The sequence below is a fragment of the Anomaloglossus baeobatrachus genome, chromosome 3, assembly GCF_048569485.1.
Source record: "Anomaloglossus baeobatrachus isolate aAnoBae1 chromosome 3, aAnoBae1.hap1, whole genome shotgun sequence".
Lineage (NCBI taxonomy): Eukaryota > Metazoa > Chordata > Amphibia > Anura > Aromobatidae > Anomaloglossus > Anomaloglossus baeobatrachus.
The window spans coordinates 470,784,441-470,811,319 of NC_134355.1; the positions used below are offsets into that span (position 1 = coordinate 470,784,441).

The window sequence follows — 26,879 nt, forward strand, 5'->3', positions numbered from 1 at the left end:
CACACATCGGGTAATTAACCCGATGTGTGCTGTAACTAGGAGAGCAAGGAGCCAGCGCTAAGCATTGTGCGCTGCTCCCTGCTCTGTGCACATTTAGCTGCAGCACACCTCGGGTAATTAACCCGATGTGTGCTGTAACTAGGAGAGCAGGGAGCCAGAGCTCAGTGTGCGCTGCTCCCTGTTCTCTGCACGTGTAGCTCCGTGCACTGGTAACCAAGGTAAATATCTGGTTGGTTACCCGATATTTACCTTAGTTACCAAGCGCAGCATCTTTCATGCGGCGCTGGGGGCTGGTCACTGGTTGCTGGTGAGCTCACCAGCAACTCGTGTAGCGACGCTCCAGCGATCCCTGCCAGGTCAGGTTGCTGGTGGGATCGCTGGAGCGTCGCAGTGTGACATCTCACCAGCAACCTCCTAGCAACTTACCAGCGATCCCTATCGTTGTTGGGATCGCTGGTAAGTTGCTTAGTGTGACTGGACCTCTACTGTGAAGCTTACCTTGTGGAAGAGAATGTTTTGTTATCTATACAATGGTATATAATTGTATTACAGTATATAGTAGAAGTGATTACCGTGTTCACCTAATGGGACAAAAAACTAAAATAATGAAACAAAAACTTAAAAATCTGAAAAATTTCTAAAAATTAGTATCACCCCTCCAAGCTCAAAAATTACAAATATCCCTGTTACGAAGAGGTTAAGGTTTAATTTTTCACCTTAAATACATTGAGATATATTTTAATGTGTTTATTATGTAACTTGTTGTATTTATATGTATCTTCTTCTATCTGTATAGCTAGACACACTTAAAGGGACAGTTGATAGGACAGCTACTGAATTAGAAGTTATGCGGGTTCAAGTTACCAACCTGAAGAAAGAGGTTCGGAAAAAGGATGAAAGGTACTGTATACGCCATTTACTTTACAGAAATGTGCAGTGTGTAAGAATATTTAATAAAAAGATGAATACAATATATTACAGATCATAATTAACTTCTTATTCAGGGGATATTTAATTTAAATCTGGGGTTTTTTTTTTACTTATCAATTATTTTGCTTGTATTTGCTTAAAGGGAACTTGTCAGGTCCCTTATGCCCTCCAACGCAGCAACATTCACACATGTATGCAAAATTCCCTGCCTATCCAGCCCTGTATAATGCTATTTACTAAAAGCAATGTTTAAAAAGAAGGGAATTTTGTTTACTTACCGTAAATTCCTTTTCTTCTAGCTCCTATTGGGAGACCCAGCCAATTGGGTGTATAGCTACTGCCTCCGGAGGCCACACAAAGTATTACACTTTAAAAAGTGTAACCCCTCCCCTCTGCCTATACACCCCCCCGTGCATCACGGGCTCCTCAGTTTTGGTGCAAAAGCAGGAAGGAGGAAACTTATAAATTGGTCTAAGGTAAATTCAATCCGAAGGATGTTCGGAGAACTGAAACCATGAACCAAAAGAACAATTCAACATGAACAACATGTGTACACAAAAAAATAAACAGCCCGAAGGGAACAGGGGCGGGTGCTGGGTCTCCCAATAGGAGCTAAAAGAAAAGGAATTTACGGTAAGTAAACAAAATTCCCTTCTTCTTTGTCGCTCCATTGGGAGACCCAGACAATTGGGACGTCCAAAAGCAGTCCCTGGGTGGGTAAAAGAATACCCCGATAAAAAGAGCCGACAACGGCCCTCCTCTTACAGGTGGGCAACCGCCGCCTGAAGGACTCGCCTACCTAGGCTGGCATCCGCCGAAGCATAGGTATGCACCTGATAGTGTTTCGTGAAAGTGTGCAGACTAGACCAGATAGCCGCCTGACACACCTGCTGAGCCATCGCCCGGTGCCGCAATGCCCAGGACACACCTACGGCTCGGGTAGAATGGGCTTTCAGCCCTGAAGGAATCGGAAGCCCTGAAGAACGGTAGGCTTCAACAATCGGTTCCTTGATCCACCTAGCCAAGGTTGACTTGGAAGCCTGCGACCCCTTACGCTGGCCAGCGACAAGAACAAAGAGCGCATCAGAACGGCGCAGTGGCGCCGTGCGAGACACGTAGATCCGGATTGCTCTCACTAGATCTAACAAATGCAAATCCTTTTCACATTGGTGAATTGGATGAGGGCAAAATGAAGGTAAGGAGATATCCTGATTGAGATGAAAAGGGGACACCACCTTAGGGAGAAAGTCCGGGACCGGACGCAGAACCACCTTATCCTGGTGAGATACCAGGAAGGGGGCTTTGCATGACAGCGCTGCAAGCTCTGACACTCTTCGGAGTGATGTAACTGCCACTAGAAATGCCACCTTCTGCGAAAGACGTGATAGAGAGACATCCCGCAGCGGCTCAAAGGTGGTCTCTGAAGACCCCGTAGAACCCTGTTGAGATCCCAGGGTTCCAGCGGCCGCTTGTAAGGTGGGACTATGTGGCAAACTCCCTGCAGGAACGTGCGGACCTGCGGAAACCTGGCTAGACGCTTTTGAAAAAACACGGAAAGCGCCGATACTTGTCCCTTGAGAGAGCCGAGAGACAAACCCTTGTCCCTTCCGGATTGAAGGAAGGAATGAAACGTGGGTAAGGCAAACGGCCGGGGGGTAAACCCCTTATCAGGGCACCAGGCTAAGGAGATCCTCCAAGTCCTGTGATAGATCTTGGCTGACGTTGGTTTCCTGCCCTGTCTCATAGTGGTAATGACCTCTTGAGATAACCCTGAGGACGCTAGGAGCCGGGACTTAATGGCCACACAGTCAGGTTGAGGGCCGCAGAATTCAAATGGAAAAATGGCCCTTGAGACAGCAAGTCTGGTCTGCCTGGGAGCGCCCACGGTTGACCCACCGTGAGGTGCCACAGGTCCGGGAACCACGACCTCCTCGGCCAGTCTGGAGCGACGAGGATGGCGTGGCGGCAGCCGGACCTGATCTTGCGCAACCTCTGGGCAGAATTGCCAGAGGAACGCCTTTAGGGCTAGATACACTGCCCTTATCTCCAGACCATTGATCTGAAGGGAGGACTCTGTCGGAGTCCAGGTTCCTTGAGCTTTGTGGTGGAGAAAAACCGCTCCCCACCCTGACAGACTCGCGTCCGTCGTGACCACAGCCCAGGATGGGGGCAGGAAAGATTTCCCTTCGACAGAGAAGAGGGAAGAAGCCACCACTGAAGAGAGGTCTTGGCTGCCAGAGAAAGAGAAACGTTCCTGTCTAAGGATGTCGACCTCTTGTCCCATTTGCGGAGAATGTCCCATTGGAGTGGACGCAGATGAAACTGCGCAAAGGGAACTGCCTCCATTGCTGCCACCATCTTCCCCAGGAAGTGCATGAGGCGCCTCAAGGGGTGTGACTGGGCCCGAAGGAGAGATTGCACCCCTGTTTGCAGCGAACGCTGTTTGTCCAGCTGTAGCTTGACTATCGCTGAGAGAGTATGAAACTCCATCCCGAGGCAATTCAGTGATTGGGTCGGATTCCATTTTGACTTTGGGAAATTGCTGATCCACCCGAACCTCTGGAGAGTCTCCAGAGCAACGGTCAGACTGTGTTGACATGCCACCCGGGAGGGTGCCTTGACTAGGAGATCGTCTAAGTACGGGATCACCGAGTGGCCCTGAGAGTGTAGGAGTGCCACAACGGATGCCTTAACCTTGGTGAAGACCCGTGGGGCTGTCGCCAGGCCCAAAGGCAGTGCCACAACTGAAGGTGTTCGTCCAATGGCGAAACGCAGGAAGCCTTGATGCTCTGGAGCGATCGGCACATGGAGATAGGCATCCCTGATGTCGATTGATGCTAGGAAGTCTCCTTGAGACATCGAAGCGAGGACAGAGCGGAGGGATTCCATGCGAAACCGCCTGGTTCTCACATGTCTGTTGAGCAATTTGAGGTCCAAAACGGGACGGAATGAACCGTCCTTTTTTGGCACCACGAACAGGTTGGAGTAAAAATCGCGACCACGTTCCTGAAGGGGAACGGGGATCACAACTCCTTCTGTCTTCAGAGTGTCCACCGCCTGAAAAAGTGCAACGGTTCGCTCGGGGGGCGGAGATGTTCTGAAAGAAACGAGTCGGAGGACGAGAGCTGAACTCTATCCTGTAACCGTGAGACAGAATGTCTCTCACCCATCGGTCTTGGACATGTGGCCACCAGGCGACGCAAAAGCGGGAGAGCCTGCCACCGACCGAGGATGCGGCTTGGGGAGGCCGAAAGTCATGAGGAGGCCGCCTTGGAGCCGTGCTGAGGTCTCTTTGGTTTTGGCTGGGGTAAGGACGAGTCCTTTCCCTTGGATCCAATTGCTCGCCCAACAATCGGTCGCCAGAAAAAGGCAAACCGGTCAAGAACTTCTTGGAAGCAGAGTCTGCCTTCCATTCGCGTAGCCATATGGCCCTGCTGACTGCCACCGAATTGGTGGATGCTACCGCTGTACGGCTAGTCGAGTCCAGGACAGCATTCATGGCGTAGGATGAAAATACCGACGCCTGAGAAGTCAACGACGCTACTTGCGGAGCAGAGGTACGGGTGACCGCATTAATCTCAGACAGACAAGCTGAGATAGCTTGGAGTGCCCACACTGCTGCAAAGGCTGGGGCAAAGAACGCGCCTATGGCTTCATAGATGGATTTCATCATGAGCTCTATTTGCCTGTCAGTGGCATCCTTGAGCGATGAACCATCTGCCACTGATACTACGGATCTAGCCGCCAGTCTAGAGACTGGAGGATCCACCTTGGGACATTGAACCCAACCCTTAACTACTTCAGAGGGGAAGGGGTAACGTGTGTCATTAAGGCGTTTAGTAAAGCGCTTGTCCGGAAAAGCCCTGTGCTTCTGGACAGCATCCTGAAGTTAGAGTGATCGAAGAAAGCACTCCGAGTACGTTTGGGAAACCTAAACTGGTGTTACTCCTGCTGTGAGGCCGACTCCTCTATAGGTGGAGTTGGGGGAGAAAGATCTAGCACCTGGTTGATGGACGCTATAAGGTCATTTACTATGGCGTCCCCTTCAGGTGTATCAAGATTGAGAGCAACGTCAGGATCAGAGTCCTGGGCTGCGACCTCCGCCTCAACTTCTAGAGAGTCCTCAAGCTGAGACCCCGAACAGCGTGATGAAGTCGGGGAAGATTCTAAGCGAGCCCGCTTAGCCGGTCTGGGACTGCGGTCCGTGCCGGAGTCCTCCACGTAATAACTAGAGGCACCCCAGGAGCACGCTTCGTCGCAGACCGAGAGGGGCCTGGGTTGCAATCCCGCAGTGCCCGGGGCCTGTGTAAGGGCCGGTCTGGACTGCAAGGCTTCTAGTATCTTAGCAGACCATTTGTCCATAGACTGAGCCATGGATTGTGACAGTGACTCAGAGAGTTTCTCAGCTAAAACTGAGCTAAAACTTCCCTGCCACCTGGACAGGGAAAGCCGGCGATTCTACCTGGGCCGAGGGTACCACCAGTGCCCCAGGCTCCGGCTGAGCGAGTGCCACCGGGCCCGAGCATTGCTCACAGTGAGGGTAGGTGGAACCTGCAGGTAGCATAGCCGCACAAGAGGTACAGGTTGCAAAATAACCCTGTGTCTTGGCACACTTGCTCCTTGTGAACGACATGCTGTTGTCTCCCAGGAGAGTGATCCCTGAGGGATATATAGCCACAAGCTAACAGTACAGCCGAACCGAGAAAAAATATGCAAATATAATATATATATATACACAGTTCGGCACTCTAGGGGGACCAGCACCGACCGCTCAAGCGGTGTGTGGCCACCAGATTCCCTGCCTCTGGCCTTCCAGGGCTGCAGCCAGAAGTCCTCCACCGGCAGAATGTGCTTAAAACATGGCTGTCGGCGTTCACAGGGGACAGAGAGAGATAGCGGAGATGGGTTTTTAATAACCGCGCCAGAGATCCCAGATGTAAGCTTGATCAATGTACACTTTATTTCGGCATAGGTCTACGCGTTTCAGGGGTCTCAGCCCCCTTCCTCAGGACCAGCAAGCACAAGATACATCAAATCAAATAGAGATTTGATGTATCTTGTGCTTGCTGGTCCTGAGGAAGGGGGCTGAGACCCCTGAAACGCGTAGACCTATGCCGAAATAAAGTGTACATTGATCAAGCTTACATCTGGGATCTCTGGCGCGGTTATTAAAAACCCATCTCCGCTATCTCTCTCTGTTATCTGCCAATCGGGGTACTGCTGCCGTTGATCTACATATTCGGTTACAGGAGTTGTGCCTTTCACAACTCTAATTGGTGAGTAGGATTACTCTTTACTACACCCCCTGTTTGTCAGGGTAAGACCCTATGCGCTTTTTTCCCACAGGTTTCTGCTTATGGCGTTCACAGGGGAGGAGGGAGCCGTGGGCGTAACTAAAAAAGTGCGGGAATCTGGTGCCCCAGAGTGATTAGTGAGGGGGGAGGAGGACAGCTAAGTGTGCTCCAGCCCTCACTGTCGGCGTCAGACCGACCGTCCCGCCCTTTCCCCTGACTGGCAGGCCCGGGGGCGGGAGTTTAAGGCACTAGGCCGCAAAAGCCGGGGACTAAAGTTAAAACCGCGGCCGGCAAGCAGGCGCGGTCGGCGAGGTAGTCCCGGTCTCATACCAACACCGCAGTCGCTGCAGCGTCTGAGGCCAAAGTGCTCCATGCACCGTCCCCAAGGGGACACAGAGTACCTGTAGATGCAGGGCCCTGTCCCTGATGATACTCAGTCTCCTGTCCGTCAGAATCCCACAGGGGCTGCGGAGGGAGCCCGGTCCCAGTGCCTGGATGACCGGATAGGATCCCACTTCTCCCAGAGCCCCTAAGGGATGGGGAAGGAAAACGGCATGTGGCTCCAGCCTGTGTACCCGCAATGGGTACCTCATCCTTAACAACACCGCCGACTCAGTGGGGTGAGAAGGGAGCATGCCGGGGGCCCTGTTATGGGCCCTCTTTTCTTCCATCCGATATAATCAGCAGCTGCTGCTGACTAAAATGGGAGCATGAGTGAATGTGTGCCTCCTTCAACACAAAGCATAAAAACTGAGGAGCCCGTGATGCACGGGGGGGTGTATAGGCAGAGGGGAGGGGTTACACTTTTTAAAGTGTAATACTTTGTGTGGCCTCCGGAGGCAGTAGCTATACACCCAATTGTCTGGGTCTCCCAATGGAGCGACAAAGAAAAGCAATTTATAAAGTGTGTTGCTCCTATGCTACTTAGGTGTTTGACTAGTTGGAGGTGCTCTTTCCATGTTATTAAGACAATGTTGCCGTGATTACATGATTTCCAAGGGCCTGCGTCATTGCATAATCGGAAAAACAGCTTATGCACTTTTGATCATTGACTGTGCGCCTCTCTGAAGCCGGGACACGTACACCCAGTTTCTGAAGCGCACTGACACTCACAAAATAAGCCTCACGCATGCGCAAGATTTTCAGAATCTGCGATGATGCCGACTCTTAAGGCCACGTCTCACTAAGCAACATCGCTAGCAACATCGCTGCTGAGGCACGACTTTTGTGACGCAACAGCGATGTTGCTAGCGATGTTGCTGTGTGTGACATCCAGCAACAACCTGGCCCCTGCTGTGAGGTCGCTGGTCGTTGTTGAATGTTCTGGACCTTTTTTTAGTTGTTGCTCTCCCGCTGTGAAGCACACATCGCTGTGTGTGACAGCGAGAGAGCAACAACTGAATGTGCAGTGAGCAGGGAGCCGGCTTCTGCGGACGCTGGTAACCAATGTAAATATCGGCTAACCAAGAAGCCCTTTCCTTGGTTACCCAATACTTACCTTCGTTACCAGCGTCCGCCGCTCTCACGCTGTCAGTGCCGGCTCCCTGCTGCCTGCACACATAGCCAGACTACACATCGGGTTGGTTACCCGATCTTTACCTTAGTTACAAAGTGCAGCATCGATTCCACGCGTCGCTGCTTGCTGGGGGCTGGTCACTGGTTGCTGGTGAGATCTGCCTGTGTGACAGCTCACCAGCAACCCGTGTAGCGATGCTCCAGCGATCCCTGCCAGGTCAGGTTGCTGGTGGGATCACTGGAGCGCCGCTTAGTGTGACAGTACCTTTAGGAATCATGTTATCATGCTCATAGGGGCGTGATAACATGGAAAGAGGGCCGACTAGTCTGGTGAAACAACCCCCACCTTTGACCAGTCAAAGGCCTTATTAGCTTATGAACAGCGCACTTTATAAATGCTTTGATTTTAGTAAATAGCGTCATACAGGGATGGTTAGAGAGGGCATTTGGTATACACATGTGAATTCTGCTGGGTTGAAAGGCATAGGGGACCTTACCTGCAGACTAAATCCACTCAAAGTGATGCTTAGTAAAGTGAGTTTATCTCCTAGCTCTTGTAATATCCTGTATCACTCATGTAAAGAAGTCATGACCATGCTTATTGATAACTGCAGGTCAGAAAACCCATAATTTTCATTTTTCGTGCTGAGGTTTCAGAGGTGAAGGCCCCTACCCATCAGACTGTTGTGACATATGTATTAATCATGGTCATATTGTAATTTGTAATGAATGAGGTATTGTGGCTGAGCATAAATTGCATAATTGGAATTATGTTTTTAGACTAAGTCAGGCTGAAGAATATAACAAAGGTTTGTCTGAAAAATTGAAGCTTGTGACAGACTCAGCTCTGAGTATGGAAGAAAGGGCCCAACATATAGAGGACATGCTAAAGGAGCAGGAGAAAACAGTAAAGGTGAGTGTACACTGTACCCAAGAGTGCTGAACCAGACACAGATTAACACAACTACAAGCAGTAAGATGCTTTAACCATATATCTGTATATTTATAGGAACATAGAGAATATTAAGCATGGTATTACCTGTGATTCCACCCCCCTTCACCCTATACTCATGCTTGCCTAGATTTGTGTGTATCAGTTCGTGTGTATCTCTAAGTCTGTCCGACACCTCTGGTGGCAGCAGGCATATCTTAGATATCTTGAATCCTTGTATCTTTATTTCTGCCAACATCAGCTGTCAAGGGAAACTTGGCAGGCCTCCTATACATATTTGATGGTTGGCTGGACCCACCAAATTGAGAGATTCTGACAATATACATGAAATGTGCATGGTCAACTTTACAAAGCTAGATTTAAAGAATAGAAAATGTCAAAACAAACATCATTTAGGCCTAGATATGCTGGAAGCCTGGACAGAAATATGGCAGATAAAATATCAAGTTAATAAATTTAAAGTAGTGCACCTAGGTCAGAGTACTCATATTGCTGCATACATAAAATGGAAATATACTCGAGACTACAGAACAGGAGAAGGATATACTGGTTCCAAGTAAGCTGAGCAGCAGCGCTCAGTCTCAAGCAGCAGCTTCAAAAGCAAACAAGTTTTTAGAGTTTATAAAAGTATATTGGTGAACTGGAAAGAGGTGACTTGATCGTTAAGTAGGATAGGAGGTCTCTGTTATAATGGGGGCAACAAAAATCAGGCCTGTTTAGTGTAAGAAATATTCAAATTCAGGGAGGAAGGAGACGAACTCTAGCGCCACCTATTAGAAGTAACAATCCTAAAAGTCAATAGTGACCCTTTAACAAGTCTTTTCATATGACTTAGGATTTATGCCGGATGAGATCCTCAATTTGCAAACACAATGTTTTGGGGTGATTGCCCCTTGTCAGTGCAAAGTATGAGATCTGATCTGGCTGTATACACTGGAGGTGATTTTGTTATTATTTGTGGTTAATACAAAGAACTGGCACATAATTTTTTTCAAATGACTATACAAAGGACAAGGGAATATTTGTGACTTGTGGAAGAGAGACATTTTAGATATCTGTATTGGAAAGGATTCTTTTTAGTTAGAGTAGTCCTAGCTATGGAATGCTCCACCACAGAAGGTAGTAATGACTAATACCATAACTTCATTCTAAAGCAGAGGTCCACAACCTGTGGTTCGGGAGCCAATTGTGGATCGAGGGCCCTTGATATGGGGCTTGCGACTGTCTTCCAGCTTGGTGCTTTAGCCCCAGATCTAGCAAACAGCTATGAAGAGCAGGTCTTCAGATGGTGACTTTTTTGAGTAGCCTCACATAAAAGAGTGGATCAGAAAGGGCATATGGTAGGAAGGAACTCTTAGATCGGATCTTAGTATACTGCCTCAGTGTGATTTCTGTGGAACAGCTTTGTCTGTTGTTATAAAAGTTAGGGGAGCTCTCAGTATCACTACTGTGAGGGGCGTTAGCTAGATTTGGCTCTCGACCCTCTCTCTGACCTGAATGTGGCTCTCAAGGTCAGAAAGGTTGGGGACCGCTATTCTAAAGGTACATTTAGTTGGGCAGAGAATTTGTGAATAAGCGTTCATAGGAACCCCTGTCCCTTGGATATCAGATAATATATTACACCATCAACATATTACAGGCGATATTTACTGTCCTGTATTTGTATAAGATAGATCCTCATCATTCATGTAAAGGCAGCATAATGGAAGGGTGTATGGAAAATGTCAGCAAATTGGTGGTATACATATTGCTTTAGACATAGAGGTAAACAACGCAAAAGGGTCTCTATAGTGTGTGTCACTCCTTCCCAACCAGTGACATAATATGTTACATTGTCGGGTGCCAGTGTATGAGCTCAGTGATTGGCTGCAGCGGTGATGTGCGCTGTAGACATGATGTCACCTTTGCAGCCAGTATTGAAAGACCAAAGTAGCAGTGGAGAGGCAGCACTAGGCCTGAGTGAAGATGAGTAACATCTAATTTATTATTTTAACCCATAGCAGGACATTGGAAAAATAGCCATTGGCAGTTCTTTATGCAGAATGCGCGCCTGGTCATTTATTTCTACTGAAAAATTTGCATATCTTGCAAGAATGGCTGAACACTTTTCTCAAGATATCCAACATGGAGGAGATTATTGCCCAGCACCTACACAGAGGCCTTAAATTTTGTCGAAGGAATCTATTGACTTCTCTTCCTTAGTGACTATTTTATGTTAAAGGGGTATTCCTATCTCCAAGATCCTATCCCAATATGTAGTCGGTGTAATACTAATAATAATATTAGCAAATACTTCCAATTAGAAATGTAGTATAGTTCTCCTAATTCACTATGTCTCTTACCTCATGTTAAGGGCATTGCAGGATCTTAGGTATTGATGGATATGACCACGAGCAACTAAAGGCCGCTTTACACGCTGCGACATCGCTAGCGATGTCGCTAGCGATCGCACTCGCCCCCGTCGTGCGTGCATCACAGGCAAATCGCTGCCCGTGGCGAACAATATTGCTGGTACGTGTCACACCAACATACCTTCCTAACGACGTCGCTGTGGCCGGCGAACAATCTTAAGGGGGAGGTTCATGCGGTGTCACAGCGACGTTACTCAGCAGGCCACCAAAAGAAGCAGATGGGCGGAGAGCAGCTGCATTAACGTCACTCCCACCTCGTTGCCGGAGGACGCTAGAACGCTGTTGTTCGTCGTTCCCGGGGTGTCACACGTAGCGATGTGTGCTGCCTCAGGAATGACTAACAACCTGCGTCCAAAACGAGCAACGATATTTTCAAAATGAACGACGTGTCAACAATCAACGATTTGTTCCGCTTTTTGGATCGTTAGCAGTCGCTCGTAGGTGTCACACGCAACGACGTCGCTAACGAGGCCGGATGTGCGTCACGAGTTCCGTGACCTCAACGACATCTCGTTAGCGATGTCATTGCGTGTAAAGTGGCCTTAAGTAACCAACTGTGACTATATGCGTAGTCGTAACCATGGATACCTAAGGTCCTGCAATGCCCTGAACATGAGGTAAGTGACATAGTGAATCAGGAGAACTTTACTATATATCTAATTGGAGCTATTTGCTAAAATTACTATTAGCGTTACACCTACTACATATTGGGCTACGATCTTGGAGATGGGAATACCCCTTTAAATATCCAGAAGCGTTAACAACATGTTGAACTAGACTTATATAGATGTTTTTCCCTTTCAGTGTATGTTTCCTATAATACCGACGCTTCCCACATCTTTGCCGTTTAATACAAAAAACTAAACCATACCGACAATCTCTCACAATAAGTTGTACTGTCCCTATATTACAGTTAGTCGTTTACACTGATCTTTTGGTTTGGATCCTATCGTGACATAAAAGTGAGGTGGACATTCATACATTAAATCATAAATCTAAAATGCGATCAATTAAATGGCTCCATCTCCTTAAAGCGAAGCTTATGTGAATAAAACTGAAATGTCTTTTTCAGATATTGTGTAGAACTACTATCATAATATTGTCATTTATCTCCCCAGGATGTTGAAGCCCAGCTACAACAGATAAGAGAGCAACATTTCAAGAAATCACAGGAGCTGCATGAGCACAAGACAAAAGAAAAGCACATGATATCAGAAATTAATGGAAGCCAAGCCTCGCTGAGAAACCTTAATAGTCAACTGCAAAAACTTGACCTGCATGCTTTAAAGCAACAGGGGATCATTTACAATCAGGTACAAACTCATGCTGGTTTTCAACCATTAAATCCCTTAAATGCCATTGCTGTGATTAAGAAAAGCGAACCACATGCAGGACGTTTTTTTGTAATTGGAATATTTTCAAATATAGAAAGACAGCGAGGAAAAAGCTTTGCAAGAAAAATAACCAAGCATCTGAAGGGTAACAAAGGGTCAGAAATCACGATTAAGAATAGGGTTTTAGATGAATTACAGTAATTACCATGTACATTAGTGGTGTATGCATATATATATCTATATATAAATATATATGCACACACATACATATATATCTATATATGTAGAGATATTCATGAGCACAACTACATATAATGTAGCCTTTATACATCAGTACAATGGAATTGAATTATGGACAGCTTATAAAAAGCATTTAGGAAGTAGACCAATTTTTCTTCAAATTTAGTCCATTTTCAGGGCCTCACAATTAATTGAATATCCTGGCATAATTATAGATGTAATTACACTCCTCAACATTGAAATTGCAACACAGAGAAGGAAGATTTATGGAATTATGGAAATCACAGGATGGATACACAAAGTTTTTAAAACATCTCGATTTATTCAGGACTCGAGTATGAGTGCCACATACTGAAATACATGCAACTTATAGAACTTGGCTGATATCAGTGAGGGCATTAATGGTTGTTTCAGGAACGTTCTGCCTCTTTGAATGCACTTAAGCACGCAAATAATCAATGTCTGCTGCTGGCAGCTACCTTTACAAATGCTGCTCAATGACATTCCATGTGTGCTTGATTGGAGACTAGTCTGGAGACACTGCAGGCCATGGTACCAAGTTTAAGCCACACAGGCTGCTCACAGTAGTATAAGTAACATGTGGCCTGGCATTGTCTTGTTGGAAAAAGGCTCCTGTGACACTTTGGCCAAATGGCCATACCACTATGTGGGTATGGAGGACTATGTGAGGGCCATTATTCTGTATGAAGGACAATTGGGCCCATTATACTGTATGGATTACTATGTTTCATAGTTTCATAGTTTTAAGGTTGAAGGGAGACTCTAAGTCCATCTAGTTCAACCCGTAGCCTAACATGTTGATCCAGAGGAAGGCAAAAAAAACCCAATGTGTCAAACAGCTCCAATGGGGAAAAAAATTCCTTCCTGACTCCACATACGGCAATCAGACTAGTTCCCTGGATCAACACCCTGTCATAAAATCTAATATACATAACTGGTAATATATTTTTCAAGAAAGGCGTCCAGGCTCTTCTTAAATGTTAGTAGTGAATCACTCATTACAACACCATGCGGCAGAGAGTTCCATAGTCTCACTGCTCGTACAGTAAAGAATCCTCGTCTGTGGTTATGATTAAACCTTCTTTCCTTGTGGGGCCTAGTATTCCATTTGGAGGGCTATGTGGGGCCCATTATTCTGTATGGAGGGCTATGTGGGGCCCATTATTCTGTATGGCGGACTATGTGGGCACATTATTCCATTTGGAGGGCTATGTGGGGCCCATTATTCTGTATGGAGGACTATGTGGGGCCCATTATTCTGTATGGAGGACTATGTGGGGCCCATTATTCTGTTTGGAGAACTATGTGGGGCCCATTATTCTGTTTGGAGAACTATGTGGGGCCCCTTATTCTGTTTGGAGAACTATGTGGGGCCCATTATTCTGTATGGAGGGCTATGTGGGGCCCCTTATTCTGTTTGGAGAACTATGTGGGGCCCCTTATTCTGTTTGAAGGATTTTGTGGGGCCCATTATTCTGTATGGAGGACTATGTGGGGCCCATTATTCTGTATGGATGATTATGTGTTGCCCATTATCCTGTATGGAGGACTATGGAGCCCATTAATGTATATGGAGTACTATATAGGGCCTGTAACTAGGTTGGCCCACGACTTTGTCCAAGTTTTTAATTTTTTCCCTCTGTGTATTTGAGTTTGATAATCCTGCTCTACAGTGGCCAGATCGCTGATTCTACCAGCCTCAGTCGCTATGTGTCTCCCATGCTGTAGAGGCAAGCCTGCTTCTGTTTGCAGATTGATAGTGCGTTCAGTTTGGGACAGCTCTACTGACCTGAGCTGTAAATCTTTAGGAGCCCAACACTCCAGCAAACAGGAGGCAGAGAGCAATGCACTCCGGAAGAAAAGAACAACACCTTAATAATTATGGTATTTGCTTGAGTGTGGTTATTATTGGTCAATTATTGGTTAAAAATGTTTGTTTCCAAAGTAAATGACGCGCTGGAGCTTTCTAACAGAAAAGGAGGTTATAAATTGTGACCACAATGTTATGTACATGGCTCCACTTATTACTTGCTTGAGATACATATTTCGGGCGTACTCTGACTGGCTATTTTTATTTTCCAGGATTTCCAGATACAACAGCTGGAACGCAGACTAGCAAGACTGAAAGGAGAAGTGAACACAGATGAGAAGCATGCGCTGGAGATGAAAGTATCTGGTCTCAGTAAAACATTTGAGGAGCGTAAAGCTGCCCTTAACATACTAAATTCTCAGCACAAGAAGCTCCAAGTAAGAGTTTACCTACATAAATACATACTAGCAATTAAGGCTATGTGCGCACGTGTGCGTATTACATGCAGTTACGTTGCGATCTGCAGCGCAGCGTAACTGCATGCATCCTGCATCCCCTGCACAGTCTATGGAGATTGTGCAGGAGCCGTGCGCACGCGGCATATTAGAACGCAGCGATTCGGCTGCTGCCCGAATCGCTGCGTTCTAAGAAGTGACATGTCACTTCTTCCGTGCGGTTTGCATGCTGTCTATAGAGAGAGGCAGCATGCAGAGCGCACGTTCTCTGCCGGCACCATGCGCTTCAGAACGGAGCTTTTCAGCTGCGCTCTGAAGCGCACCTTTTAGGTGCGGTGCAGAGCGCACACGTGCGCACATAGCCTAAGACATTACCTTCCATTTGTTTACAGCTTTAAGAGGACATATGGCATTTTTCCCACAATTATTTAATGTGAGCTGTTGCATTTGTCTTTTGTACCGGTTTATCTAAATGGCATTTGCTTATAAAACAGGGAGATGTTCGTAATATCAAACGAGAGCTTGAAAAGACTGGTCTGGAAAAGGGGAACCTTATCTGCAAGATGGAGGAACTGAAACTGTTCAATAGTATGTCTGATAAAGCACTGAAAAAACTCAAGACTTCTAAACAGGTAATTCATTGTCTCAAAATCATTGCATAAATAAAAAATAAAGAGTAGTTTTTGGCACTGTAGTAGAGTTTTGCAGGACCTTTTTTTCATTGGTATTGTCGGTACTCTATGGCTACCAGATCAGAACACCTTGAACGTCCTACTACTGCTGTGCTTCCCCAAAAATAAGACAGGTCTTATATTATTTTTTTCTCTAAAAATGGGCTAGGGCTTATTTTCTAGGGATATTATATTTTTTTCCATGAACAACAATCCGCATTTATTTTTGAACAGAAACATCAACATTTATTCAAATCTAGTCATATCACATTCTAGAACATCAACATAACTCTCTAAACCTTGTGTGTAACACGTGTGTATCCATCCATCCATCTATCCATTCATCCATCTATCCATCCATCCAACCAACCATCCATCTATCGATCCATCCATCCATCTATAATCCATAGATTGCACATACCAGCCTGTCTCCTCTTCAGCTTTAGATTCCTGCAGTGACCTTTGGTCACATGATGTGATGTTAGAAAATGTGAAATTTCCCAGTTCGTTTTGACTGCAATTAAGAGACATTTGGTCACATGACTGAAGTCATCAAAAGTCCTTAAATAAATCTTAACCTCAGAATACAACTGCTTGGGTCCCTAAGAGAGTGGAGCCGTGAAGACGTTTAACTCCCACAAACACTGGCCATGACTGTAACTAGGGCTTATTTTTGGAGTAAAGTTTATATTTCAAGCAAACTCCAAAAATCCTGTAAAATCATGCTGGGGCTTATTTTCGGGGTAGGTCTTATTTTCAGGAAAACATGGTACATGGAACATTCCTGGTGCCTCTCCTGTTTACAACCTCAAACTACTTAGTTCCTTGATATAGAGGAGTGCTTCCACCAAAGGATAGGTGGTTAAATAAAGACTTCTTTTGTCAGAATGAAGACACCAAAAGGATAATTAATCAAAAGCAGCACTTCTTAATACATTTAGGCCTTATTCACACACTGCGGTTTTACCCTCAGTTTGGCTGCAGAAATTTCTGCAGAAAATGGTTGTAACCTTTCTGCAGACATTCCCCAGCAAACCCTATGGAAAAAAAATAGCTGTGCACACACTGCGTTTTTTTTCTCAAGAATATTCTTTCTGCAGAATTTCTTGAGAAAAAGAATATGCATGTCACTTTTTTTCTGCAGGTACCTGCGTTTTTTGCCATAGATAATGGTAAAAACCTGCAGAAAAAACGCACAAAAAATGCATCAAAAACGCACAAAATCGCGGCAAAATTAGAATGTGGTATTGGTGCGGTTTTTGACTGTAAGTGCGGTAATCTTTCAGACTCAAGAAATTTCTTGAGAAAAATCCTTTTTCTAGTGTGAACAAAGCCTTAGTGCTTTTTTGGGCTGTCCGTGCACCATAAGACGGATGTACACTAGATATGTTATGTTAATCTGTGACAAATATTATAGAAAATATGTAGGGCTGTAGTTGACCATGACCCTCTTTTAAGCCTCACCAACTTTATCACAAATGGAGACTTTTTTTTTTTATTTTATGTTTGTTATATTTTGCAGGATTTAATGGTTGAAGACAATATTCTTAAGCTGGAAATCAAGCGCCTGAGAGATATGCTACATAACAAAGCTGATGATGTGTTCTCTTTGGAAAAACGTAAGCTGAATTTACAGGCGGCTATGAAAGAGCGGACACAAGAGATTGCTATACACAAAGAGATGCTGAAGTCTCAGATACGGCTTGCGGACCAGGAAAGACAGACTATAAGGTATCTGTTTATTCTTTTAATACCAATGTGTATGAGCCATACTATATTATGTGAAAGTTATACAATTTATTACAACTTTAGTAAGGAGAATGTGGAGCTGGAGCTCTAGCCACCATTCAGTATTAAATGTTACTCACTGGTGTGTGCGGTCTTGTGACAATGCTGCCAACATGGAGAATAACCTGCAAACGTAGGGTAATCTGTGTTATATTCTTGCGTGCATATTATGTATAATTTTAAACTATAGGTTAATGTAAAAGTCTTGATTCTCTTTATAGCCAGGAACTTCATGAGAGACTTGCAAAAGTTGATAAAATGAGAAAAAGATTTGAAATAATTACCATTGCAATGATGCCACCAGAGGGTGAAGAGGAGAAGTCACAGGCGTATTATATCATAAAGGTATTAGCAATCCTCCGGAGATCTTTCTTTGGATTGTTATTGCTCTCTTCCATCTGTGTTTGTGCCATAAGATATCATGCTCAGACCGCTGAACCCCAGATTTTATATAGTTTAAGTCTCAATCTGTGACCTTTTTTTTGGCATTATCAGCACTAAAACCGAGAATTGGAGGTTTGTGTCCCATACTTGCAGGAGAGAAGTGACCTCACGTCTGCAGTTATTCTCCATGGACTACAATGGAGAGTGACTAATCATGTGTGGTCACCTCTGCTCTGCAAACTAAAAGAAGTAGGTCAGTAATTATAGTGTGCAGTCCTTGGAAGAAGCAAGAGCCACATCTAAGGGTATTTTAATATGTCGAGTTGAACAAGATCAGTATACAATGTAATGTAGATATTTTTGGTAACTTTTTATAAAATAAATATATTTTCAGCATTTTTCTTCATCGTTCCTTATGGGAGACCCAGACCATGGGTGTATAGCTTCTGCCTCCGGAGGACACACAAAGTACTACACTCAAACATGTAGCTCCTCCCTCCTAGCATATACACCCCCTGGTAGCCAGTCCTAGCCAGTTTTCAATGCTTTGTGTTCAGGAGGTCACACACACACATGCATTCTCTGATTTTTGATTTTTTGGATTTCAAAGATTTGGAAGAAAAGCGGGTCCAGTCTGGACTCCCGGCATGTCCCTTCTCACCCCACTGTGTCGGCGGTGCTGTTAAGGTTGATTTTACAAGGCTGGAGCCTTCACATGCCGCGCTCCTTCACCACCCCTCGGGCTCTGGCTGAAGTGGGAGCCATCACGGTTCTCACTGCTTTGCAGGAGACCGGTCTCCATCCGCAGCCCTGTTCAGGATCCTGTCGGATGGAGCGTTTAACCCCCCCCCAGGGACCTGGCACCTGCGTCTCAAAAGCTAAGTATGAGACGTTTTTACCACAGAAAGTGGTCTTTCCAGGGGTCCCTTGTACTTTATTTATTGGGGGGAGTGTGTTATATGACTGTGGTAACATTTCCGGCCGGTTCTCCAGTTTTCACTGGAGAACCGCGCCGATGGTGCCTGCACGCTGGCCGCATGTTTAAATCTAGGCCCCGGCTTCGCCTGAGGCCTAGTTTCGGTTTCACTCCCCCTGCATGTCAGCATGCAGAGGGACAGTGTGGCTCCGCCCAGCGGCTGTTCAGCACATGGAACGGACACTCCTCACTGAGGAAAGATTCCCTCCCCTGTATACCTCATTTGCCCGCTCTCAGAGTAGGCCCCGCCCCCTCTCCTCGCTCCGGTCGCCATTTTCTCAGCGTTCTCAATGTCTGTATAGGCACAGAGATACCACATTGTGACAAATGGGGGCCTGGGCTGGGGGACTGGAGGGCACAGAAGAAGGGAATTTTGTTTACTTACCGTAAATTCCTTTTCTTCTAGCTCCAATTGGGAGACCCAGACAATTGGGTGTATAGCTATGCCTCCGGAGGCCACACAAAGTATTACACTAAAAGTGTAACGCCCCTCCCCTTCAGCCTATACACCCCCCGTGCTGCTACGGGCTCATCAGTTTTGGTGCAAAAGCCAGAAGGAGGAAAAAATTATAAACTGGTTTAAAGTAAATTCAATCCGAAGGAATATCGGAGAACTGAAACCATTTAACATGAACAACATGTGTATACAAAAACAGGGGCGGGTGCTGGGTCTCCCAATTGGAGCTAGAAGAAAAGGAATTTACGGTAAGTAAACAAAATTCCCTTCTTCTTTGTCGCTCCTAATTGGGAGACCCAGACAATTGGGACGTCCAAAAGCAGTCCCTGGGTGGGTAAATAATACCTCATAATAGAGCCGTAACGGCTCCGTCCTACAGGTGGGCAACTGCCGCCTGAAGGACTCGCCTACCTAGGCTGGCATCTGCCGAAGCATAGGTATGCACCTGATAGTGTTTCGTGAAAGTGTGCAGGCTCGACCAGGTAGCTGCCTGACACACCTGCTGAGCCGTAGCCTGGTGTCGCAAGGCCCAGGACGCTCCCACGGCCCTGGTAGAATGGGCCTTCAGTCCTGAGGGAACCGGAAGCCCCGAGGAACGGTAAGCTTCGAGAATTGGTTCCTTGATCCACCGAGCCAGGGTTGATTTGGAAGCTTGTGTCCCTTTACGCTGGCCAGCGACAAGGACAAAGAGTGCATCCGAGCGGCGCAGGGGCGCCGTACGAGAAATGTAGAGTCTGAGTGCTCTCACCAGATCTAACAAGTGCAAATCCTTTTCACATTGGTGAACTGGATGAGGACAAAACGAGGGTAAGGAGATGTCCTGATTGAGATGAAAAGGGGATACCACCTTAGGGAGGAATTCCGGAACCGGACGCAGAACCACCTTGTCCTGGTGAAACACCAGGAAAGGGGCTTTGCATGATAACGCTGCCAACTCAGACACTCTCCGAAGTGAGGTGACTGCTACTAGAGATAATCCTGAAGACGCTAGGATCCAGGACTCAATGGCCACACAGTCAGGTTGAGGGCCGCAGAATTCAGATGGAAAAACGGCCCTTGAGACAGCAAATCTGGTCGGTCTGGCAGTGCCCACGGTTGGCCGACCGTGAGATGCCACAGATCCGGGTACCACGACCTCCTCGGCCAGTCTGGAGCGACGAGGATGGCGCGGCGGCAGTCGGCCCTGATCTTGCGTAACACTCTGGGCAACAGTGCCAGAGGAGGAAACACATAAGGAAGCTGAAACTGCGACCAATCCTGAACTAAGGCGTCTGCCGCCAGAGCTCTGTGATCTTGAGATCGAGCCATGAATGTTGGGACCTTGTTGTTGTGCCGTGACGCCATTAGGTCGACGTCCGGCATCCCCCAGCGGCAACAGATCTCCTGAAACACGTCCGGGTGAAGGGACCATTCCCCTGCGTCCATGCCCTGGCGACTGAGAAAGTCTGCTTCCCAGTTTTCTACGCCTGGGATGTGAACTGCGGATATGGTGGATGCTGTGGCTTCCACCTACAGCAGAATCCGCCGGACTTCCTGGAAGGCTTGCTGACTGCGTATCCCACCTTGGTGGTTGATGTAAGCCACCGCTGTGGAGTTGTCCGACTGAATTCGGATCTGCTTGCCTTCCAGCCACTGCTGGAACGCTTTTAGGGCAAGATACACTGCCCTGATCTCCAGAACATTGATCTGAAGTGAGGACTCTTGCTGAGTCCACGTACCCTGAGCCCTGTGGTGGAGAAAAACTGCTCCCCACCCTGACAGACTCGCGTCCGTCGTGACCACCGCCCAGGATGGGGGTAGGAAGGATTTCCCCTTCGATAATGAGGTGGGAAGAAGCCACCACCGAAGGGAAGCTTTGGTTGCCTGAGAGAGGGAGACGTTCCTGTCTAGGGACGTCGGCATCCTGTCCCACTTGCGTAGGATGTCCCATTGAAGAGGACGCAGGTGAAACTGCGCGAAAGGGACTGCTTCCATTGCTGCCACCATCTTCCCCAGGAAGTGCATGAGGCGCCTCAAGGGGTGTGACCGACCTTGAAGGAGAGATTGCACCCCTGTCTGTAGTGAACGCTGTTTGTCCAGCGGAAGCTTCACTATCGCTGGAAGAGTATGAAACTCCATGCCAAGATATGTCAGCGATTGGACCGGTGTCAGATTTGACTTTGGAAAATTGATGATCCACCCGAAACTCTGGAGAATCTCCAGAGTAACGTTGAGGCTGTGTTGGCATGCCTCTTGAGAGGGTGCCTTGACCAGCAGATCGTCTAAGTAAGGTATCACTGAGTGACCCTGAGAGTGGAGGACCGCAACTACTGTAGCCATGACCTTGGTGAAAACCCTTGGGGCTGTCGCCAGGCCGAACGGCAGTGCCGCAAACTGAAGGTGTTCGTCTCCTATGGCGAAGCGCAAGAAGCGCTGATGCTCTGGAGCAATCGGTACGTGGAGATAAGCATCCTTGATATCGATCGATGCTAGGAAATCTCCTTGGGACATTGAGGCGATGACGGAGCGGAGGGATTCCATCCGGAACCGCCTGGTCCTTACGTGTTTGTTGAGCAGTTTTAGGTCCAAAACAGGACGGAAGGACCCGTCCTTCTTTGGAACCACAAACAGGTTGGAGTAGAAACCGTGACCCTGTTGCTGAAGAGGAACCGGGACCACCACTCCTTCTGCCTTCAGAATGCCCACCGCCTGCAGAAGAGCCTCGGCTCGCTCGGGAGGCGGAGATGTTCTGAAGAATCAAGTCGGAGGACGAGAGCTGAACTCTATCCTGTAACCGTGAGACAAAATGTCTCTCACCCAACGGTCTTTTACTTGTGGCAGCCAGGTGTCGCAAAAGCGGGAGAGCCTGCCACCGACCGAGGATGCGGTGTGAGGAGGCCGTAAGTCATGAGGAAGCCGCCTTGGTAGCGGCACCTCCGGCGGTCTTTTTAGGGCGTGATTTAGACCGCCATGCGTCGGAGTTCCTCTGATCCTTCTGAGGCCTTTTGGACGAGGAGAATTGGGACCTGCCCGCACCCCGAAAGGACCGAAACCTCGACTGTCCCCTCCTCTGTTGGGGTGTTTTTGGTTTGGCCTGGGGTAAGGATGTTTCCTTTCCCTTGGATTGTTTGATGATTTCATCCAATCTCTCACCAAACAAACGGTCGCCAGAAAATGGCAATCCAGTTAAGCACTTTTTGGAAGCCGAATCTGCCTTCCATTCCCGCAGCCACAAGGCCCTGCGTATTGCTACCGAATTGGCGGCTGCAACCGCCGTACGGCTCGCAGAGTCCAGGACAGCATTAATAGCGTAAGACGCAAATGCCGACGTTTGAGAGGTTATGGACGCCACTTGCGGCGCAGACGTACGTGTGAGTGCGTCAATTTGCGCCTGACCAGCTGAGATAGCTTGGAGTGCCCATACGGCTGCGAATGCTGGAGCAAAAGACGCGCCGATAGCTTCATAGATGGATTTCAACCAGAGCTCCATCTGTCTGTCAGTGGCATCCTTGAGTGAAGCTCCATCTTCCACTGCAACTATGGATCTAGCCGCCAGTCTGGAGATTGGAGGATCCACCTTGGGACACTGAGTCCAGCCCTTGACCACGTCAGGGGGGAAAGGGTAACGTGTATCCTTAAGGCGCTTGGAAAAACGCTTATCTGTACAAGCTCGGTGTTTCTGGACTGCCTCTCTGAAGTCAGAGTGGTCCAGAAACATACTCTTTGTACGCTTGGGAAACCTGAAACGGAATTTCTCCTGCTGAGAAGCTGACTCCTCCACTGGAGGAGCTGAGGGAGAAATATCCAACATTTCATTGATGGACGCAATAAGATCATTCACTATGGCGTCCCCATCAGGAGTATCAAGGTTGAGAGCGGCTTCAGGATCAGAATCCTGATCAGCTACCTCCGCTTCATCATACAGAGAGTCCTCTCGCTGAGACCCTGAACATTGTGATGATGTCGAGGGGATTTCATAGCGAGCTCGCTTAGTCGGTCTGGGGCTGCGGTCCGTGTCAGAGACCTCACCCTGGGATCCATGAGACACCCCGGGAGGACATTGCTGTTCCAACTGAGGGGGACCAGGGGGCAATGATTCCACAGTGCCCATGGCTTGAGATGCCGGCCTGGACTGCAAGGCTTCTAATATCTTAGCCATAGTCTCAGAAAGTCTTTCAGTAAAAACTGCAAACTCCGTCCCTGTCACCTGGACAGTGTTAACAGGTGGTTCTCCCTGGGCCACCCTTAGCAGAGGCTCCGGCTGAGAAAGTGCCACAGGGGCCGAGCATTGCACACAATGAGGGTCAGTGGAACCTGCCGGCAGTATAGCCGTACATGCTGCACAGGCAGCATAGTAAGTATGTGCTTTGGCACCCTTGCTATTTGTGGACGACATGCTGTTGTCTCCTCTGAGCAATACAGGAGGGTATATAGCCAAAAATCAACAGTGCACCATACAGTGTAAAGTATAGTCTATAATCATATAATCTATAAGTACACTTCTGCACTAGTGGGGCCAGCACCACAGGTGCTGCTTACCGCCTGCGCAAAGCGGTTGTGTGGGCACCAGAATTCCTGCCTGGGTCTCCCTGAGCTTGTCTCTCCTCTCCAGCGTTAGCAGAGCTGAGAGGAATGGCTGCCGGCGTCCTGAGGAGAGGAGGGAGCCGTGGGCGTGACCCAGAAAAGTGCGGGAACTGGTGCCCCACTGTGCAGAGTGAGGGGGGTGGAGTATGCAAAGCATGCTCCAGCCCTCAGTGCTGCCGTCCTGTACAGCGTCCCGCCCTTCCCCTGACTGGCAGGGCTGGGGGCGGGAAGAAAAAGAGACTAGGCCGCAAAAGCCGGGGACTAGAGTTATAAGCGCGGCCGCCGTATAAGCGCGGTCGGCGCGGAAGTCCCCGGCGCACTAACAGTCCCAGCCGCGCCGCAGTGATAACCATGGCAGCGGCGGTCAGCGCGGCAGTCCCCCTACACGAACACACTCAGCGACGCTGAAGTGTGTAATGGCACAAACTCAGTCAGCGCTGCTGTCCCCGGTGCACTAGCACACCCAGCAATGCTGGAGTGTTGCTGTGCGTGGTCCCCACGGGGACACAGAGTACCTCAAAGTAGCAGGGCCATGTCCCTGAACGATACTCGGCTCCTATCCAGCAGGGTTCTCAGGAGCTGTGGATGGAGCACGGTCTCCTGTGCCTGGAGACCGAAAGGATCCCACTTCACCCAGAGCCCTAATTGAGGGATGGGGAAGGAAAGCAGCATGTGGGCTCCAGCCTCCGTACCCGCAATGGATACCTCAACCTTAACAACACCGCCGACAAGAGTGGGGTGAGAAGGGAGCATGCTGGGGGCCCTGTTATGGGCCCTCTTTTCTTCCATCCGACATAGTCAGCAGCTGCTGCTGACTAAGCTGTGGAGCTATGCGTGCATGTCTGACCTCCTTCGCACAAAGCATAAAAACTGATGAGCCCGTAGCAGCACGGGGGGTGTGTAGGCTGAAGGGGAGGGGCGTTACACTTTTAGTGTAATACTTTGTGTGGCCTCCGGAGGCATAGCTATACACCCAATTGTCTGGGTCTCCCAATTAGGAGCGACAAAGAAATGTATGTTAAACGGTCTGGCAAGTCACAACCTCCAGTTGTGCAGCTGCTTATATTCTCTGTTTATATACTCTGCTGGGGGTTATTCTGGAGATGCATTCCCTCACAGAGCCCCCACTTCTGCAGCATGTCTCACATCAGAGCAAGGCTGCAAGGCTGTTCTTAGTACGCACTGCATGTAGACTCGTACTGCCTGTACTGAGCACATAAACACAGTGGTCCCTCAGCCTGGAGGCTCGTCAGTGGTCCCTCCAGCTGCTCCGGTGGTGCTGAGCATGCATTAGCCCCCTTCTCAGGGCGCTTCTGCTGCTACGGCTCGCTCAGCAAGCTCTCAGAGGACTCTTCATCTGGTCTCAGACCCCGTCCTCCTAAAATGGAGACGCAGGGTCCCCTGTCCTTCCCCATCCCGCAGCTCTGATTCACGAACTGACTCACTGGACATGGAGGATGTCTTTACTGGGGGCTCGGACGCTACTTAATGTACCATTGATCTGTTCGAAGGTGATGCAGATGCTAATGATTTGATTGCGTCCATTATATTTGTACTGGACCTCAATCCGCCTGTATCAGGGAAGTATCCCCCTCTGGCAGAAAGGCATCAGTATACCTTAAAGAGAACAAGGAGTGTGTTCCTTAACCACTCCAGTTTTCAGGCCACTGTGACCAAGCCCAGAGCCTGTCCTGACAGACGCTCCCAAAGCGTGGTTCTGATGACTGTTTCCCCCTTCCACCAGAGGTGGTCAAGGAGTGGGCTCATTCCCAAGGGTGGTCCCTCCGGTGTCTAGTATTTCAGCCCGGATAGTTGTATCAGTGGCTGACGGCACCTCTCTAAGGATCCCACTGTACATTAATTCTGTACTGGACCTCAATCCGCCAGTATCAGAGGAGCAACCCTCTCTGGCAAAAAGACTCCAGTTTACCTTGCCTAAGAGAACAAGGAGTGTGTTCCTTAACCACTCCAGTTTTCAGGCCACTGTGACCAAGCCCAGGGTCTGCTCTGGCAAACGCTTCCCAAAGCGTGGTTCTGATGACAGTTTTCCCCTTCCACCAGAGGTGGTCAAGGAGTGGGCTCATTCACCAAAGGTGGTCCCTCCGGTATTTAGACTCTCAGCCCGGACGTTGTATCAGTGGCTGATGGCTCCTCACTTACGGCTTTTGCTGTCCGCCAGGTTGTCCTTCTGGCCAAATCTGTATGGAGGCGGCAGGGGCCTCGTTCTCCCCAGCTTTTGCAGCAGTGCGGCTTTCAAAGCCATCTCTGCTTCTCTAGAGGAGATGCATTCCCTCACAGGGACTCTTTGCCCGAAATGGTTGCCTTAACTTCCAGACTTCAGTCTTTTCATCCTATGCCATGTCTGCCATGCTGGAGACTCTCACCGCACTGCGGTGGCCTCGGCTAATTTCCTCGCTATCCGCAGGCTCCTGTGGCTTCGGAAGTGGAAGGCGGATGCTTCTAAAGAAGTTCCTTGCTGGGCTCCCTTTTGCTGGGACCAGACTGTTCGGGAACAACTGGATGAAATTATTAAGGAAGCTCTTGGCGGGAAGAGTTTCTTCCATGCCACAAACCTAAACCAGGAAACCTGTCCAGGGCAGGAATCAGTCGAGGTTTCGTCGGCCTCGTCCACTGGCTCAGACAAGGATCGTAAACCCAAATGGCGCACGAGAAGACCGCAGGACATGCTGCCACCAAGTCAGCCTCCTCCTGGCTATCTGGCCACGCCAGCAACGTCCTTGGTCGGTGGCAGGCTCTCCCACTTTGGCGACGTATGGTTTTAACACGTCTCCGATCAGTGGGTGCGAGATACCATCTCCCACGGCTACAGGATAGAATTCTATCCAGCCCGCCAAACAGATTTTTTCTGTCAACTCCCCCCTGCTCCAAGGCCGCCGCCTTCTCATAGGCTGTGGCATTCTTGCAGGCCACTGGAGTAATTGTACCGGTTCCCGACTGGGAGCGGTTCTGAGATTTCTGCTTAAATCTATTCCTACTACCCGAGGAGGGCGGTGCCTTCCGACCTGGATCTCAAGCTTCTCAAGCATGTTCAGGTGCGGCAGTTTCGCATAGAGTCTC

The 26,879-nt window shown here is 48.2% G+C and overlaps 1 protein-coding gene across 2 annotated transcripts in view; it reads left to right on the forward strand.

Annotated features, from left to right (window-relative positions):
* Nucleotides 1-26,879, forward strand: part of CCDC39 (coiled-coil domain 39 molecular ruler complex subunit) — a 137,712-nt gene that overhangs the window by 63,231 nt on the left and 47,602 nt on the right. For both annotated transcript variants that reach the window (XM_075338542.1, XM_075338543.1), the window contains exons 8-14: nucleotides 797-900; nucleotides 8,520-8,652; nucleotides 12,221-12,415; nucleotides 14,780-14,944; nucleotides 15,457-15,594; nucleotides 17,156-17,364; nucleotides 17,643-17,766. In XM_075338542.1, the coding sequence (XP_075194657.1) occupies nucleotides 797-900; nucleotides 8,520-8,652; nucleotides 12,221-12,415; nucleotides 14,780-14,944; nucleotides 15,457-15,594; nucleotides 17,156-17,364; nucleotides 17,643-17,766 (1,068 nt within the window). The remainder of the gene's footprint in view (nucleotides 1-796; nucleotides 901-8,519; nucleotides 8,653-12,220; nucleotides 12,416-14,779; nucleotides 14,945-15,456; nucleotides 15,595-17,155; nucleotides 17,365-17,642; nucleotides 17,767-26,879) is intronic.